Here is a 19,002-nt window from a genome sequence, read left to right as displayed (position 1 = left end):
CCAGGTGGGGAGGGTCACGGCTGGGTGCTTTGTTCTTTGCCAAGGTCGCTTCTAAACAGTTGCAGCTTTCCAGCTGTCTCCTGACATCGAGATTGACCTTCTTCCCATTTAATCATTCAGAGGAGGCTCAAAGCCAAATTAACCTCCTAGGACTTTTAATGACTATCAGCATATTTGCAAGGAAACTTTAAGGCTCAGCAAAGCCCACATTCTTCACTTGAAGCTGGCTCTTCTGTGGTAGTTGTAATTAAGTAGAGACTTAAGCACTCTTTGAGGACTGAAGACTCCTCCATTCAAAATGATCTGTGGGGACATTTTCGTGTGCTATCGTTCTCAAAAAGCTTAGAGCAGAAAATCGTGCCTGCCCAACGCTGTATGTTTGAAATGGAATGGCAGTGGCATCGTATTTATTTGTCTTTGGAAGCGATTTTTTCCCATTAATTATGAATTAGTCCATCACATTGCTCTGGTTGGGAAGGTCAGTGTCATTAAATTGAATTCCATTTAATAGATCCCCAGGAGACTAAAGATGCTTACAATGATGGTGAAACCTGAGAGCTTTGGCACTTTCCCTCCTCATACAAACAAAAGCTTAACAAAAAGTCACTGTGACGGTGCCCTAGCTGAGAGGTGGGAGAGAGGTGAGAGCATTTTTCCCCTTTCTATTTTTTCCTTTGTGGCCCTTAGCAAATCCAGAAACATGACAGGCAGACCTTCCAAAACCATTTTTTACCCCGTGGCGCTGGGGATTGGGCCCAGGACCTCTGTGGACTAGGCAAGCGCTCTACCACTGAGCTACATCCTCACCTACCCCACTGTACCCCCCTTTTTTAAGCTGAGTTTCCCAGGCTGGCCTTGAACTTGGATTCCCCTGCCTCAGCCCCGAGTGGCTGGGATTACAGGTGTGCAGCACCATGTCTGGCAAACCATTGTATCTTTGACAGCCAGATGAACACTGAGTTGGTTTGGGAGTGAAGAGAAGCTAGATTTCAGGGAGCCGCCCAGTTCCTGGCTGGAGCCTGAGGCTCAGCACATGCAGCCGGCCAACTTTTGAGTCTGGGAGCCATTTCTATTTCCTGAATCGGATGAGTCTGTCATTGCTTTTTCAAAAATGACAAGAAAGACACAGATTCCTGTCCAGAAGAACTGCTGGCTGGTAGAAGGGACGAGTAGAGAGGCCTTGCCCTTGAGACTGATGTCTTCAAACCAGGATGGAAAAAAATCCCCTGGGTCAGCTGAGGCAAAGTTTTTGGAAAGGAAGCATCACATATTGTTTATATTTACCGAGAGCCATTTCAGATGAGTCCTCCTGCTTCACAGCCGAAGCTGTGCTTTTACTCTCCCAGGCCTCCGATGCTTGATTTCTGCCAGTTGGTCTTGCGGAAGGAAAGAGGCAGTGTGTATACAAAAGACCAGCCAACAGCAAGAGTATCTTCCTGGTCTTCCACTCCATATCACCGAATTAAACAAATCACAGCTGAAATATACAGCAGTTATCAAGCGTGATCCTGCCAAAGCAAACTTCTAGCCCTCCTGCTGGGCTGGTACATGCCTTGATCTTGACTCAGCAGATTAAAAACCTGTTGGGCAAATTCACAAACCAGTTGGTCTGGGAAGTTGCTTTTAGGTGCCTGAAAGTGCCTTACTTCTTTTCTTCTTCTTTTTTTTTTTTTTCCCCTATTTATACAGGTGGAGTTTAAGAATGACACCCCTTCCAAGGCAATTCATAGTGTATTTAAGAATGCTATTCAGCTGCTACAGGAACAAGGACTCGTTTTCCAGAAAAGTGGTGATTTTAATAACCTGTACCATGTAAGAGACCCACAATTTTAATTTTTTCCTTCATAGTTTCAATTACTAATATATTTATTAATTATGAATACCTGCTTATTGTTTTTTTAAAAAATCATGAAAGAGGTATATTAAGTCAGGAGTAAATGTTGATCCTTACCTTTCCCTGAGCTACCTCTTCTGGAGGTTCACCTGTACATTTACAGATGCACTAATACACTCCTGTAGCTCTTCCACTTTACCAAGAAAACAAAAAAATAGTAATCATCTTCTAAATCAGGAATTCTCACCCTCAACACCAAGTGGGTCCAGTGATTGCCATGGGGACTAGCCTGTGCATGATGGGATGGTTAGCTGCATCCCTGACCTTCCCTCACTCATTGCCAATGACACCTCCCCCATTATGACAACCAAAAATGCCTCCGGTCATTGCCAAATGTCCTCTGGGACAGTTGAGAACTACTGCTCTAATAATGCTCAGCAACTTTTTTGGTACCAAAATAGCATCTCGCAGACACCTTTCCACATTATTGGGAATCTACGTCATTCTTTCTGACACCCTGATGATATTCCATGCTTGGGTACCTGATATAAATTTTTTTGACCATACCTTTGTGAGGGAACATTTATCATGTTTCCAACTTTTGCTGTCACAGAGAGTGCTGCTGTGGCCCTTTCTGCACAGCTGTCCCTGTCATCTCATGTCTGTATTTCTGTACAATTAACTCCTGAAGGAAGAGTTCCAGGAGCAAAGGAAGTGAGCATTTAAGCTTCTGGGTGACACAATCCCATTGGCCTCCCTAAAGGCTGTGCCAGTTGACCTCCGAGGAATATACAAATGGCTGCTTCCTGGTTTCCCTCCCTGATATAAAAGGCCTCCTCTTGCTGTATCCCCTTAGTGTTGGAGGAGCCCAGCTGAAAATGGGCCTTCTGAGGGCCACTGATGTCGTCAGCATAGATGTGGCTTCCAGAAAGTGTGAGTCTCCTAGAGATAGATCAGTGTCATTACTTACGAGTGAAATTCCGGAGGGGAAGGTTTCCTCAGTAGCACGTTTCCTGATGTTGATTTATTCTACCGATTCCCCATTTCAGAGGGTTTTAAAAATCAAGACTGGTTTTCAGTGCTGCTTCTGGTAGAGTTGATCCACCTGTGGGAGAGGGTGGGCTGGGATGGGTAGGCACCGGGGAGTTGGCTGGAGGTTGTCCCACCAGGCCGGCAGCTCAGGTCAAGCCCCCTCTGAGCCACATGTTCCTGGGGCTCTGGGGCTCTGGGGCTCTGTCAGGATCTGTAGTGAGCAGCCAGTCCTGGGGAACAGCAGAGCCATAGGCCACCGCCCAGGCTGAGGTGTTGCCTGGCTGGGGCACTTCCTCCTATGAATCACTGTGAGTTAGAATGGGGCATGGAGCAAGAGCAGGTCCCTTGTCCCCTTCTCTGACACCGCCCCTCCTCTTCCACTCATTGTGTGTGGGAAGGTTTCCTTTCTCCCAGGGCCCAGCCTGAGGGAAATGGTTATCATTGTCATGTCAGTACTTCTTGTCCAGCCCAGCCCATGGGCTTACATGACCTTATTTAGCCATCACAATCACCTTGGGAACTGAGGGTCGCTAAGTCAGGCCACAGGTGCAGGGGGCTTTCTGCAGTGGAAACTTACCTCTCTGCACACTTTCTTTCTTTTTTCCCCGTCTGTTTTTTTCTCCCCTCTCCCCTCTCTCCCTCTTTCCCCATCATTTCTTCCTCTTCTGTCGTCCTTTTCTTCACCTTTTGTTGTTGTTGTTATTAGGTTTGCTGTTGAACATGAAAGTGAAGCCCTATTTGGTTGCAGCTTCCCCCTTTCCCTGGACTGGTTGAAAGAAGCCTGGAGACGTCTGCCTTTGAGCGCAGACCGTGTGTCAGTGGTAGGCTAGATTTGCTCTGTCCCTGGCAGTTGTTTTCTTCTTCTGTTTTCCCCTTTGGTTAGGAGTCCGGGCCCAGAGCAGGGAGTCCTGGGTGGAGATCAGAGACTCTGATGATGGTGCCCCCGTCAAAAATATAACAAATAAGAGAGATGCTATGAATATAAGTGTTCACTTAGTAAGTAGCCCCTTTAAAAACACAGAATTCCAGGTTTCCTTTCGGTCGTGGCCCCAGTGAACCCACTCTAAGGGCATGTTCTCTGGGCCACCTCCTGAGCAGTGAGCTGCTGAGGAACAAAACTGGTTTGACACTAGGCCAGGTACCAAAAGTCACATCATTAGTGTAGGGAAGCTGATGGGGGTGGAATCTTTAGAAACTATCTTGCATACTTATTGGGGAGTCTGGATGTCACAACTGCTGTGCTATGTAAGAACACTTTTTTTCCTGAACTATCTTTCCTATATAGGTAACTAGAGAAGACAAAGACCTGCACAAAAAAATCCACCGGATCATTCAGGAAGACTGCCAGAAACCCAGTCGTAAGTGGCATAGTGTGCAGGTGACACGCGGGTGCCCTGGAAGGGGCTGCTCCCTCCCAGAGGGCATTGGACAGAGAGTCAGAAGACTGGGATTGTTCCTAGCAGTGACTTTGAAAGGTGACAGTCAAGGCACCCACTCTCTCTGAGCCTTAGTTTCGTCCCCTCTAACGTGAGTACTGGGCTAGCACAGTTGTTCAGACCTTGGCTCCATGTAAAAAGTTTCAACCTTGGGGCTCTTTTAAAGGTGCAGTGACCAGGTCCCACCCCTGGGGATTCTCATTCTGTAGGGGAAGGGTTGAGGCTCAATAGGAGAGCGGCTCAGATGGTTTTGCGAGGTAAGCCAGGTCGACAGGACGCCAGGATTTTGTGATGTCGCGCAGGTTCTCATATTCTTTCTGAGTTGCATTTCTTGTTCCATTCATCCTCCTTGTCTTTGAATATAAACTTGACATTTTACTTACTCCTAACATCAAGCTTTTCAGTGTCGGGAGGAATGGTTCTAGACACTACAGTTTTTGTTTTTTAATTTTTTTTTTAGTTTAGAATGATGTGATTCTGTCATTCTGGAAACCAAAAGTTTGCAAAAGAAATGGTTTAGAAAATAGTTTCAGTGGAGTTAGGTCATCCCCTAGTGGTTAGACTTTCAAACTGTAACTAGTCTGACGACAAACATGATCTTTTCCTGGTTAGAGAAGGCAGCATTAGTCCTATCTTTAAATCCTGTACAAAATGGTCAGTCTTCAAGGTGACTTTTCAAAGTTCACTTGTGCAAACATATGCTAATAATGAATGTTGACCTAGTTCAACACGTGATGCTAGGAGGGAAGTGGAAAGATTTACAAGTGACCTGAGGTCCCCAGTCCTGCCTCCTTGCTTGCCATAGAAGTCCACTTCCAGGCCTTTCGTCCCAGGCATCCCTGGGCCTGGACCCGGTCCAGGCTGACTCAGCGGGTGGAGTAGGGCCAGGTCTTCCGCCCTGGTATTTAGGACCTGATGAGGTCAGACCCCAGAGTGGTATGACAACAGGTCTTAAAATAAACTGAAAGCAATCTGTGATTTTAATGCAGTCTGTGAGTTCACTTCTTTTGGAACAATAAGAACAGGTATCCTTTTGTTGAAGAGAAGCCTGTTTCTCACACCTAGGGACCATTTGAGAGCAGTGTTCTTGGGATTCCTCAACTAGGAGGAGAGGGAGGTGCCCCCAAGATTCCTTTCTTACATTAGGAACAGAATGGGTTAAAACCTGCAGCCTGGTGAAGCAAAGGAAAGAAATCCACTCTTCATCCCTTAAAAGGACCTAATGTCCTAGGTGGCCCTGAGGAACCAGCTCCCACCTCTGAACATGGGCATCAAGATGGACAGGCTCTGCTACCCAGTCTGTACCTGGGAGCCTCTAAAAGCCACAGGCCAGTCACCTGGCACTAATAAACTCTCAGAAGCTAAATTCCAGACCCTAGGTAGCAAAGCCAGTGAGAGGCCTCTTAGGACTATCTTGTATCTGCTGCAGTCACTCTTCTTCATAATATTATCACCTATGGCAGAAGAAATTATTCTGAATAATAGGGTATGTGCAACATTAAAAAATCAAGCAGTGCAAAAAATACACTCAGAAATCAGAGATCCCTCCAGCAGGGAGCCTAGGTTTTGCTTTTCCCTCCGCAAAGGCATGGTTGTTACTAATTTTTATGTATCCTAGAGATATTAGGTGCACCTACAAACATACTTGTATAGTTGATCCTCTTTTAAAAACACAAGTAAAGCTTAGCCTACAAAATACCTTGCCCCGCACCTTGTATTTTACTTCTGACATTGGCTTCTAGAGGTCCTTTGTCATCAGCAGGGCACATGTGAAAGTGCCACAGTCTTAACTGTAGTATTCCATCGTATATCTAGAGAGAGTCAGCCATTTATTTCACCATTCCTCCTGGGCCTTCATTTCACTTCTGGCCTTTCATATAAAATAAGAGCTTAGGGTTTTCCTTATCAGGGTGACTGGTAGACAGACTTGAACTCTTCAGTCACTGATGTGTTTCTCATCAAAGGATTGATGAGGTTTTTCTAAAGATGAGCAATGTTTCCCAGCAGCTTGGGAGGCTGAGGCAGGAGGATCTTGAGTTTGAGGCCGGCCTGGACAACTTAGCCAGACCCTCAGCAACTAAGCAAGACCCTTCTCAAAATAATAAGGGCCAGGGATGTAGTTCAGTGGTATAGCACTTGCCTAGCACACATGAGATCCTGGGGTTGATCATTAACCTTGCAAAAATAAATCAATAAATAAAATCAGTTCAATGCCCCCAAGACAACCATGGCCCCCAAGCAAGCACCTTGCAGAAAAGCCTGCTGTGGCTGAGGGTTGTCCCATACAGGGCTGCCTGCTGTTGTCCTAACCCCTGGGGAACTGCTTGTTGGCTTTTACTACTCATCTGTCTTCTAGTAATATCTCATATAAAGAAGAGTCTAAGCTGGGCGTAGTGGCTGTGATCCCAGTGGCTAGGGAGGCTGAGGCAGGAGGACTATGAGTTCAAAGCCAGCCTCAGCAAACTCGAGGCACTAAGCAACTCAGTGAGACCATGTCTCTAAATAAAAATACAAAATTGGGCTGGGGATATGACTCAGTGGGCAAGTGCCCCTGAGTTCAATCTCCAGTACCGAAAAAAAAAAAGAAAAGAAGAGCATAAGGCATGATCCCCATGTTACTGGAAGGTGACTTTGCGAATAGCTTACCAGACCACCCTTCCAACAGAACCACCTACTGGAGAAATGGCTTAAGGCCTACAGCTGTCAGAAGCACTGCCCAGAGCCCCATGTATGCCTGGGAATCAACTCAGCCCTGAGCCAAAGCACCTGGGCCTCAAAGTTAAGGTGAAAAGCTAAGTGCTGGTGAAATTCCTGGGTTGGGCTCTCTGCTCTGCAGCTGGTGTGCTGAGTCCCTCCACCTCCATCAGCAGCGCATCCCACCATCTTCAGTTAGCTCCATGGGAAAGGGCTGAAGCTTCTTTAGTCGGGGGCGGGCTGTGATCTCATGTTATGAAAGTGATGAAGAATCATGGTTGTTCCCTAGCTAAGAAGCACGTGGATCTCATTTTACCCCCACACCACCCTGTAAAGTAGGTGGTTTTATTCTTATGAGCCACTTTGCCCCAGTTGACATGCAGGATTTGCATTCAGGTCTGCTGGGCTCCAGGGTCAGCTCTCCATCAGCCACACTGTACTTGCTCCTCCCTGCTCAGTGCTACACACACAGTAGGTGTTCAGTTCTGTGCATGCCTGAAACTGGAGAACATTAAACCAGTTGGGAGGATTAAGGAGTAGATGCAACCACTAGAGGTCGCAATTTAGTACATCTTTGTTAGCCCAGGACCAGCCTCTGAACCTTGGGACTGGTAAGAACTTCAGAGGTGATCAGTCCCTTGTCCCCCAGCCCTAGGTGAGAAAACTGAAGCTTGGGGTGCTATGGCTTGCCTCAGGGTGCAAGGGTGCACCAAATGTCAAGCCATACTTTCCCAATACTATAATACCTTTGAGCACCTTCCAGCCTAAAGCATTTTGTCATGAAAACCACATAGAGTGGTAGAGCACTGGAGTATGCCTGGTCCTGGGTGTGTGTGGCCCTGCTGGGGTCTTCAAAGTATGAAAACTGGGGTGAGTTTACTTTTAGTGATGAAGTTTGACTTTGTCTCAGAAATACATTTTATGTCACGATCCAATACTTATATAATCTAATGCATAAGATTTTACAGATAGGACAGAGGAGGGCCTGACGGTCATAGTGAAGCTTAGCCACCTGCCTTTTGCCTGCAGACATGGAGAAGGGCTGCCACTTCCAGCATATCTTGGCCTGTGTGCACCTGAGCCTCCACCCGGGCCTGAGTGAGGCCGTGCTGCGGCAAGTGCTGGAGCTGCTGGAGGACCAGAGTGACATCATCAGCACAATGGACCGCTACTACAAGGCGTTCTGAGCAGAGGCCCTTGGAGTGACTGAGGAGCAGAAGGACAAGGTGGCATTCGCCCCAGGTTCTAATTGTAAACATCTTGCAGGGCTTATGTCTGGAAGAAGTTACCTCATAATAAACCTAACCCTACTTTAGTATGGTCACTTGGGAAATGAGATGTAGCTGCCTCCTATGTGCTGTGACTTTGGGGTACAGTGACTTTCATCTCAGCCCCTCACACAAGAAATTCCTCCCTGTTGACTTCCTGTCTGGATGGGGCATGGCTCAAGGAGCAGAATGGGGAGGAAACAGTATTGTCACCTTAATTGGTGTGTTTGTGGCTTGAGGCCCTGTCCTGGTGAAGGGACATCACAGGGTCAAAGGCACTGCACTGCACTGTAGGAACTTGGGAACCTATGGCCAGATCACCAGTTCTAAGCTTGGCAAGCCTTCAGGCTGTCACCTATGTCCCTGTGGCCACTCCCAGTGGGTAGGATCAGGCGAGGGAGGGGTTCTTCCTGGATGACAGCCCCTCACCTCTGCTTTCTGAGGCTCCAGCACCAGTGGCGGGGCCTGAGGTTTGCTGCTGTTTACCGACTCCCCCAGAGATGGAAGTAGGCAGGGGTTCGAGGTGTGGCTCTGTATTCAGCACTTATTTCCCTTCCAAATTAAAAGGTGTCACAGAACAATTCCCTGCACTCCCAGTGTTGCAGAACTAAACACATGGTCCCTCGGTGCCTCTGCAAGGGACAGAGGTGTCAGTAGCCTGGCAGGGGTAGATGTGATCTTCAAGGTTGCTGTTGAGTGTGCCAGAGGTGCTGACGCCGTCAAGATAGAGACTCCTGGTGTGTGCCCAGACAGGTGATGGAGTCATGCTTTTGCTCAGAATGACAAGGTAAAGAAAAACCATCTGAGGCATGTAGTAAGCTTGTTCTAACAGAAAACAACAAATCCAGCCAGCAAAAATAAAGCATGGAGAAACAGATTTGGAGTTAATTACAGTCATTTTGCAGAAGGCACATCTGCCTTCATCTGCTGTGTTGGCTCTTGACGTAATAGAGTCTCAGTGGCTTAGCTGGAGATACTGCAGGCCTGGAGAGCTGTTCTGCCCTCTGTGGACACGGAGTGGTTTCTACCCTCACAAGTCCGCCTCAGCTGCATTTGTCAGGCAGAGAGCTAGTACCTGCAGCTTGACCCACACTTCTGCCGACTTCTAACATTGTTGTACAGACAACTGTCCTGTTTCAACTATGCTCAGAAAGGTCTCTGAATAGGCCCTTCCTGGAATGAACTCCCAGTAGTTCTTCAATCCGTGGTATTTCCATATTGAATATATCTTCGATTAGTGGAGCCTCCCAGGAGAGTCTGGAATCAGAACAGAAAAAGGGCATATCCTGGCACAGAGCAGCCGAGGGGTTCATCTCCAGGAGATAACTACACGGTGTGAGAGGATGAATCCACAGGCGCATGTCACAGGGTAATCTAGAGTTCTATGATTAGGGGAAAGCTTTATAGAATAAAAGTTAATTACAATCCATATATACAATGAAATACTATGCAGCTGCTAAAATGTTAGAACAGATGGATACAATTGCTACAGGGTACTACTGACAGATTAGTGAGGAGGAAATCGAGTTAAAGATGTGTTTGTATAGTATAGTACCCTGGATCTAAAGCTCCCTGTGTGCGTGTCCTACATCAATGGTGTGTTTCTGCATATGTGTCATTTGTACCTATAGCACATGTACACAAAGACGTAGAGTTGATCACTCCCTCCTCCTAGAAGTACCTGCTGCACTTGGCTTTCAGGACACCACACTCCCTGGCTGCACCTTCTCAGTGGTCAGCCTCTATCTCCCTGAAGACTCAGGGCCAGTCCCAGACCTCATCTCAGTTTGGCTTATAGCACTGGGGCTCTCAGCCAGCTTCATGGGTCACACTGTCTCAGTGCTATGCATCTCCTCATGCTCAGACCTCTGTATCCAGCCTCCTGCTGACAGAGTGGAGATGACACCACAAGCTTAATCCGCACACATCCAGGCTCCCAGCTGCCCTGACTTCCCCTCTGACCCTGGTGCAGTTTTCCTGGTTTCTCAGGCTGTCTGTTGGCTTCTTTCTTTCTTACACCCCATATTCAATCTGCTGCAGATCATCTTAGCTCCACCTTCAAAATGTTTCTGGACTCCAACGGCTTCTCTTCCACCTCTGCCTCCTGGGAGTGTTGCAGTTGCCCCTCACTGTCCTCCCTGCTTCTGCCCTTGTCCCTTTTTATGGCATCCTCAGTGTAGCATCCTTGGTCCTGGGACACTCCCACTCCCATGACTTTTGGTCTCCCTCCAGGTAGGAGCCTGAGGCGTGCCAGTGACGGGAAGCCTCTTTCCCCTGGCCTCTCCTGCTGAGCCCCTGCCACTCTGCTCAGCTGTTAGGCGTGGCTGCTTTCACACCCCAGGTGCGCTCTTGCCTTAGGGCCTTGGCATTTGACATTCTGTCTGCCTAGAATGTTCTTTGCCCAGATAATCTCCCCTCTTTCAGGTCTTTGCTGGAGTGTCACCTTCACAGTGGGGCCTCCCGCAGCTTTCTTTGCTGATTGTAGCCAACTTGTTCTCCCTCCTCCCCAGCTTGTGGATGCCTCACACACTCCAGATGTTTCTTACCTGCCCAGTTTATGGTCTGCCCCTCTGGTAGAAGGAATGTTGCATGAGGGCAAGGTTCCCTTTTCGTTTCCGTCTGTCTCTAGCACTGAAAGCAGTGCCCGGCACATCTTTGAGAACTTCCAGCTGCCAGGGTCTGCCTTCCTAGTAGCTTTCTCCAGAGCTTAGAAGGCTATTTCTACTGAAGAGTGCAGAACCAACATCCCCTGGGAGCAGCCTCCTGTGTAGATGTCCCAGCTCCCTTGCCTTCAGGTGAGAGGTTGTCACAGCACATGTTCTACACTATCTTCCAGAGCTCTGCAGGATGAAGCAACATGCACCCACAGTAGCTGCCAATTTGATACCCACTAGTCTGATCCTGCCTGTCTCTCTTCCTTCTCCCAATTCCTGTTCAGTAGACCTCTCAGATGAATTTCTTGCTCTATAGAAACCTTTGCCTCAGGATCAGCTTTTGTATGAGCACACCATGCTCACTGATACATTTGGGAAATGCATGAATAATTATATACACCCAAAGAAAGATTACTAGAAATGTTTATTGAAGTATTACACCTATGACTTTTGAAAAGTAAGATGTCAGGTCTATAGCCAGGTGTAGTGGCTCATGGAAGACCCCATCTCAAACAATAGTAAAAGTAAAATAGTATTGACCAAATTATATTGTTATATCATGTACCTATATGAACATGTAACAAGAAATCACATTAATGTGTATAATTATAATGCACCAATAAAAAAATATGGAAAAAATAATAATCAACTACTAGCCTATACTTGGTATTATTACAATTAGCAAACATCGTCTGTACAAAAGTGATACAGCTATTTCCACTCCCCAACCCACTCATATAACCTGAATTATGAGTAAGCCAAGAATGAGGTGGGCCTCTCCCACAGCAATGGAAAAGCTGAGAAGATGCGGGAAGATGGGGCTAACTATGGGGGCCACTGCCTGTGTGGTGAGGCCAGCAGAGGGTCCCCCTGAAAAGGAGAGGTACTGAGTGAACCTCTAGATCTTTATGTTCATGGGTTTCGGGAGGTGTGGACTCACATATAATTGATGTAGACAAGAAGACAAATAATACTACTGTCTGGTCAAGGATTTGTTTGAAGATCCATGATTATCCCCATCTGGTAAGCCACCAGGATTCCTCATCCCTATAAGACACTTCTTTGTAATTATTTCCCTCTCTGATGGTGTGCCAGGACACTGGCCCAGAGAAAGCCAAGTGGAAAGAGGTCCATTCAGTGATGAGGAACCTAAGGATTGAAACCAAGCAAACTGGTCATTTTTTTGTTGGCGAAAACATCTACACTTTCTTACTAATGTGGTTTCTTTTCCGTAAGTGGCTTCTACAGAAGCTCTCCCAAAGAAAAGTCTCATTGTTTCTGTACTAAATTTACGTGACACCTATAGCAAACTCAAGATTGAAGCAGCTTACTGGTAGGCACTGGGGGGAGAACGGGGCCATCCTGAGGCGAGAGGGTGTCTTTGAACAAAGCTTTGTGGCTGAGCTCTCCTTTGCATGGTGTTCCACGGGTAGAGGGGCTCAGTGTGAGCCCCTACTCCCACGCCAGTGGGCTTCCGTATAATCCAGAATTGTTTTTTATATTCAGCCCATTTTTATTGAATTTGAGCAATGCATTACCAGTTAACCTCTGCTGTATTTATTAGTAAACACAACAGTGAGACAGCACAGCACAAGATTCCGTTTCACAGGAAGTGAAAATCAAACCCCAAATTCCTGAAGAGGCTCAGGGCCCTCCCTGTATTTCAAAGTAAAATGATAGGTTTTCATTTTGGAATATAAAGAGAGACATTTTGAAGACCACATGATAGCTTTAGGGTTTTTTTTATTTTTGTTTTTGGTTTGGGGTGTTTTTTATTTTGTTTTAGATAGAGACAGTAAAATGATGTCTCATTAATTCAGACTGATTTGGTAAGAAGTCTGAACTGGAAAGTCTGGGTTGGAAGTAGTGCTATTTTATTACTGTAGATCTCCCCAATGGTCCTTATTAAATTTGAATTGTAAAGGAGGACTGCTCTTAGGGAACCTGTTTTAATGAAAGAATTATTTTAAGTATGTATCATTATCATTTGAGAATACATTATTATCTGATACTTAGGTGATTTAAAAGTACTTAAAAGGGGCTGGGGTTGTAGCTCAGTGGTAGATCGATTGTCTTGCATGTATGAGGCCCTGGGTTTGATCCTCAGCACCACATAAAAATAAATAAAAAGATATTATGTCCATCTACAACTAAAAAATAAATCACAGTACTTAAAAGAGACTGGGTGTGGTGACACATGCCTGTAATCCCAGCAGTTCAGGAGGCTGAGGCAGGAGGATCACACGTTCAAAGCCAGCCTCAGTGACTTAGGCCCTACGCAACTCAATGAGATGCTGTCTCAAAATAAAAAGGGCTGGGGATGTGGCTCAGTGGCTATGCACCCCTGGGTTCAATCCCCACTGCCAAAAACAAAAGAAGAGGTAGGATATCCACACTGTGGTGTATTATTCAACCATGGAAAGGAACGAAATTGTGATACAGACAGCACGAGCAGATGGACACTGTGTGGTCATTTTGTGCATGAAGAACCTTGAAGGCATGTTAATTACAAAAAGCCAGACACAAAAGGCCATATATTCAGTGATCCCATTTATATGATAAGTCCAGGAAATGGGAAAATCCTTAAGATAAAAAATAGATTGAGTGGTTTCCAGGCATAGGGCAGAAGGGGATTCAATGGTGGAGTTGCTTTTCGGTTAATGGAAATGTCCTGAAATCAGCGGTAATGTTTGCACCAACTAAATATACTCAAATTACTGAACCATGGGCTAGCTTGGGATTCCTCACATCATCGTGGCTGGGTTTCCAGGGCAGGCATCCCAAGAGAGCATGAGGGTGGAGACTTGCCCAGCATGTGCTAGGCCCTGGGTTCAATCCCCAGCACCACAAAAAGAAAAAGACAAGGGCTGCCTATGTGAAATAATCACCCAGCATTCACTGGCACCTAACACTATGCCAGGTGCTATTCTAAGTGTCATATGTACATTACTCACTTGAGTGTCACTCAATGCATGAGAAAGCATGAGCCAGATGGAAGGTGCATGGCCATTCTGTGCATAGCCCAAAGCCATGCAGTGTCACTTCACAGCATTCAAATTGTCAAGGCTGTCACAAAGTCCCAACCAGGTCAAGAAGATGGGAGTAAATTCTACCTTCTGATGCAAAGTAACAAGGTTCTTGAAAGACATGCAGGATAGGGAATATTGCTCTGGCTATTTTTGGAAAATAGTGTCATTCAACTTTTATGCATAGACAGCTTAATTCTTTAAAGAAATAGCACATTTTTTAATACTGAAAAGTTCCAAGAAAGGGAGAAATGATCAACTACTTCCCAGGTACTAGATATTTTTCAAAGATTGTGAGTGTGTTTGTATATGCATATATATGTATATATAATTAGAAAAATAAACCATATTATTTTTCATATCCTAGGGGAAAAAGTGTCACATTTTACATGCACCTTGCTTTTTAAATACTACATCTTGGAAGTTTTCCCCATTTTATGTGCAAGAATAACCACATTCTTTTAAATGGTGACATAATTCAAATGTATGGCTGTCCCAAAGTATATTTAACTAGGCTCCTGTTGAGAAACATTAATTGTTTCTGGTTTATTGCTATTGCAACCTGTTCAGCAGGAAACATCCTTGTATATTTTTCTTTTCTTGGCATACATTTGTGAGTATATTTTGCTATTTTTGTGGGGGGTACTGAGGATTGAACTCAGGGGCACTTGACCACTGAGCCACATCCCCAGCCTTATTTTGTATTTTATTTAGTCTGAGTTGCTTAGTGCCTCACTAAGTTGCTGAGACTGGCTTTGAACTCTCTATCCTCCTGCCTCAGCCTCCTGAGCTGCTGGGATTACAGGCCTGTACCACCACTACCTGGGAGTGAGTATATTTTCTATGGTAAATTTCTAGCAATGGAACTGAAGGGAAAGAACGGAGATAGGTACAAGAGATAGGTAAGTGAAAAAATGAAAGAGGGAGACCAGGCAGAGATACACATGAGAGTTTATTTGTCAGAGCTGACAAATAAAGGCTATTTCTCTATAGGAGAGAGAGGCAACACAGGCTTGGGTTCTGGGACTTTTATAGGGAAGGCTCAGGAATCAGAGCTGGGCAGGTCTGAATGTGGGTGGTTAAGGATTGAGTTGGTATGAGGGAGTGGAGCCTTTCTCAGAAATGCCATCCAGATGCTAAGCAAGGACTTTATAGGAACTGCCTGAGGAAAGGATATGAATTTTAAAATTTTGAATAGCTGGACACAGTGGTGCACACCTGTAATCCCAGCTGCTTGGGAGGTGGAAGCAGAGGGTCACAAGCTCTAGACCATCTTAGGCAACATAACAAGACCATATCTCAAAAATTAAAAGGGCTGGGGATGTGACTCAGGGATAGAGCTCAATCTCCAGTACTAAAATAATAATAATAATAATATAAAACTTTGAATAGATGTTGAAAATTACCTATTGAAAAGACAGATCCAATGACCATTCGTGTCAATGACTGATGAGTTTACTGTTTGCCCACAAGCTCACCCACACTGTATTATCAATATGTTTCATCACTTTCCAACCAGGTAAAGAACAACTTCTGGTTTTGCTTGCCCCCCTCCCCCGTGTTTCTTTAGTGTGAGTGCTATGAGCCTGCATTCATCTTGAGAACCTTTACATTGAAAAGGTTCTACCCTGGAGAGTAGCCCCTGCTTCTAAGAGGGACAGAAGATGGCCAGTCATGTCCTGGTAGTGGCATCAGCCCTAGAACCAACCTGCCTGGCTGCTATGAGTTAACGAACAGCCAGAATAAACATCCCAAAGAGCTCAACCCTCAGAGTTCCCTACTTGCTACGACAAGCGCCTGATCATAGACCCCTGGAATATTAATATTAATATTAATATAAGGTCCTTGCTTAGCATCTGGATGGCCATCTTAAGTGACAGCCACCATTTTAAGGAAACAGTTTTGCTTTCCCACCCAAGGGCCTTCTGGAAAAGGCCCACCTCTCCCTCATACCAACCCAACCCTTAACTGTTCATATGAGGACCTCCTCCACTCTGATTCCTGAGCCTGCCCTATAAAAATCCCAGACCCCAAGCCTGTGTTGCCTCTCTCTCCTACAGAGAGATGGCCTTTATTTGTCAGCTCTGACAAATAAACTCTCGTGTGTACCTTTACCTGGTCTCTGCCTCTCACTTCTCGCTTACCCGTCTCTGGTTCCTCAATTTCCCTCCATTGACCGTGATCTGTTTAGAAACAATCACCATATTATCCACTCAGACTTATCAGACCAGACACTATTCAGTGCTGGTTCAGTGATACTGTCCCCTGTCAGTTAACTGTGAAAACCCAAGAATGTTTTTTAAGAGAATGCTAATTAAGACGAGGAGAGAGCTTTCCTTATAGAAATGGTTTTGCTACCTCCTCCATATGAATCAGGATAGCCTAATTATCCCAGCAGGCCCTTGCTTTCATTTCCATTTATGACAGGGTTTGGTGCAGTTAATTGGACCATTGGGCAGCACCCATTTTGATAATCTTGGCTAGAAATTGCTCCCTTGGGTTGGAGGGTCTTCATTTTTTATTCTGAGGACAGGGAATGGAGGAAATGGGGCCGGGTGAGGATAGAATGTCCTCCATTTTTTAGCTCTACTCTCCTGCCACACAACATGGCAGGTGTTACATAAGCTCTCCTGAACAGCACAAGCAAGCTGCTTTTGTGTTGCTGACAAGCGCTGCTTTTGTGTTGCACTGAAATTTGTAGATAATTCGTTTATTCTAATACAAATGAGGTGGCAGGATATTGTATTGAGCTATTAGCTTAGATCTGTCTGTCCTGTATTTTATTTCTTCTTTCTCAGTAGGAAGCCAGCCTTGCCTCAGGGAGGCTTGGTTTGAATTGAGAAGTTTTTGTGTAGACTGCCAGGCACATGTTTGCTGAAAGCCAGGAGCCTGGGGAGGGATTGGTTGGAGATTAGTGGACCCCAGGTCCTGCAGACTGGAATGCACTCCCTGACAGTCTTGTGGCAGGTGGCAGGATGGCAGGACTTCTGTGGAGAGGCTTTGTGGTATCTTCAGAGGGACAGAGTCTCAGCCTAGGATTCCCGTCTTCAGCCTAGAGCCCCAAGCTGAAGCTTGGGAGGGAAGGAGCCCCACGCCTCTTTCCTTGAAGGGATGCAGATGTGTAAGCTGGAATCCTGGGATGTCTGCAGAGGCCTTGGTCTCTGGAGAAGAGTGGCCCTGCCCATATTTAGTGGGTTGCACATCATCTGGGTTTTCACAGATTCCCAGAGGGAGAATCTGCCTTATCCTGCTACTACCAACATAATTTTCCTGCCAGCCCAGAAGATAAGAGCTCACACTATGGGTAACTTGAAGAAAAGAAGGAATATAACAGAAGGTTTGGAAGAAAAACTATCTACAACACAATAATTAGAATGAATTGAAGGTGAATCTTAGAAGAAGGTCATTCCCACCCACTTGCATTCCAGGATACTCTATTGAGGGGTAGAAGAAGGGGTGATGTCACAATGTGGTTCCAGGAACACTGCTTATGACCCTCCCACGGGATTGTGATTGGTGACCAAGAAAAAAAAAAAAAAAAAAAAACACTTGTCCTGTGTTGCTGCAGAAATCACTGCCTCAGAGCATGGGGGTGGTGTCTTCGGTGGTGTCCACCCTCTCTTGATCAGAAAAATCTCACCATGGCGCTTGGCCATCAGCAGGGAAGGTGTCCAGTGCACACAGGCCTGTTCTCATCTGACTGTGCAGAACAGTGAATGCAGGCAAGTGAGCAAATAGACCGAACTCAGGAGATTCCAAAATGCCTGAGCAATGAGTCTTCTCCCAACATGAAGAAGCTTGAAGTCTCTACTCAGTGAGCAACCAGCCCAGCCCAGCCCAGCCCAGCCCTGGTAGAGTCGGCAGGCTCTGCCTGTGCCTGTGGTTCTGTCACGTCCGGGCTTGTCTTGTCCTGGTAGAGGGCAAGAAATAGAAACTGTGCCCCTGGAATGACAGCTGGCTTAGGAATGCTGGTCTCAGCACTCTGTTGGAGGTTGGGTTATCAGCATGAGCAGACTATGAGATGAAGGTGATCTGCTGTTTCTGTCCATTTGCTGTGGACTTGATGGCCGTGGAAAATGAGAGGTGGGCAGGCACCGAACTTGCAGACGGATGATGAGTCTGGTGTGAGGCTCGAGACCAAACTGTTCCCTTGTTCCCCCTGAGGCTGCCTACATCCCACCTGGTTCACCTGGAAGTCTGTGACAGACTCAGCATTAGGCACAGCATTGGTACTTAATAAATATTTCCTGTGTGGGCAGTGTGCTTATGGAGTGCCAACTATATGCAAGGCATGAGGCCAAGTACGGAAAGAGATGCTGGACAAAGCTCCTTGTCTTCCGGAACTTTTAATCAAGTGGGCCATAAGGCATATGCCTATGTGGTTTATCACTCGGGTGCAAAAGGACTTTTTTTGACATCAGGGTTTTAAAATTTTATAGCAACTTTGAAAAATTGACTACCATCCATGTCCTTTAAAAAGGTAGCATGTGTGCATCAAAGCCTGTAGGAGACGTGGGTAATTGCAGTGCCTCTTATAGGGAATTGGAGGCCAAGAGTCAACGAGAGACATTGTAATGTTCTATAATTTTTTAATGTGTAAAATGTAATCACTAAGAAACAAAAAAAAATCCAAATTTCGGGCTTTTCTTAATAATGCAGAAGTCCTGGGAACATTTACTCTGGTACAGAGAGGGGAGGGTCAGCATTTGACTCTAAGCCGAGAGCTGGCATTGATTTACATTTGTCACATTTCTGTTTGGAGCATTACAGAAGAACAAGTTCTGGGGCGAGTAGACCAGAGAGCCTGTGTCTGCTGCAACAATCCAGGGAGGACCTGAGCTGTAACGGGGACGGAAACAGGCCGAGGCACTGATGCAATAGAACTGGGAGGTGGGTCACCATGTGGAGAATAGAAAAGGCCAGGTTACCTCTAGATTCTGCTCAGCAGACCACAGAAAGCGCACAGGACTTTTACGCCAAGGGAAGGGAAAGGGGATTCAGGAGATCTCTGGTGATAGCAAAAATGCTGGAAGAATAAACCCCTGAAATGCAAGGAAA

The 19,002-nt window shown here is 45.9% G+C and overlaps 1 protein-coding gene across 2 annotated transcripts in view; it reads left to right on the top strand.

Annotated features, from left to right (window-relative positions):
- Stn1 (STN1 subunit of CST complex) overlaps positions 1–11,483 on the top strand; it is a 36,644-nt gene extending 25,161 nt beyond the window's left edge. The window contains exons 8-10 of one of the 2 annotated variants that reach the window (XM_026401178.2): positions 1,690–1,812; positions 4,152–4,224; positions 8,026–11,483. In XM_026401178.2, coding sequence (XP_026256963.2) covers positions 1,690–1,812; positions 4,152–4,224; positions 8,026–8,183 — 354 coding nt within the window. In that variant the 3' untranslated portion in view covers positions 8,184–11,483. Of the gene's footprint in view, positions 1–1,689; positions 1,813–3,572; positions 3,674–4,151; positions 4,225–8,025 lie in introns of those variants that run through there. The other variant, XM_077798577.1, reaches the window with a different exon arrangement.
- Positions 11,484–19,002: the final 7,519 nt, after the last annotated feature.

The sequence above is a fragment of the Urocitellus parryii genome, chromosome 5 (genome assembly GCF_045843805.1).
Source record: "Urocitellus parryii isolate mUroPar1 chromosome 5, mUroPar1.hap1, whole genome shotgun sequence".
NCBI lineage: Eukaryota > Metazoa > Chordata > Mammalia > Rodentia > Sciuridae > Urocitellus > Urocitellus parryii.
The sequence above is the reverse complement of the archived record's forward strand: the minus strand, read 5'-3'. Positions and strand labels throughout refer to the sequence as shown.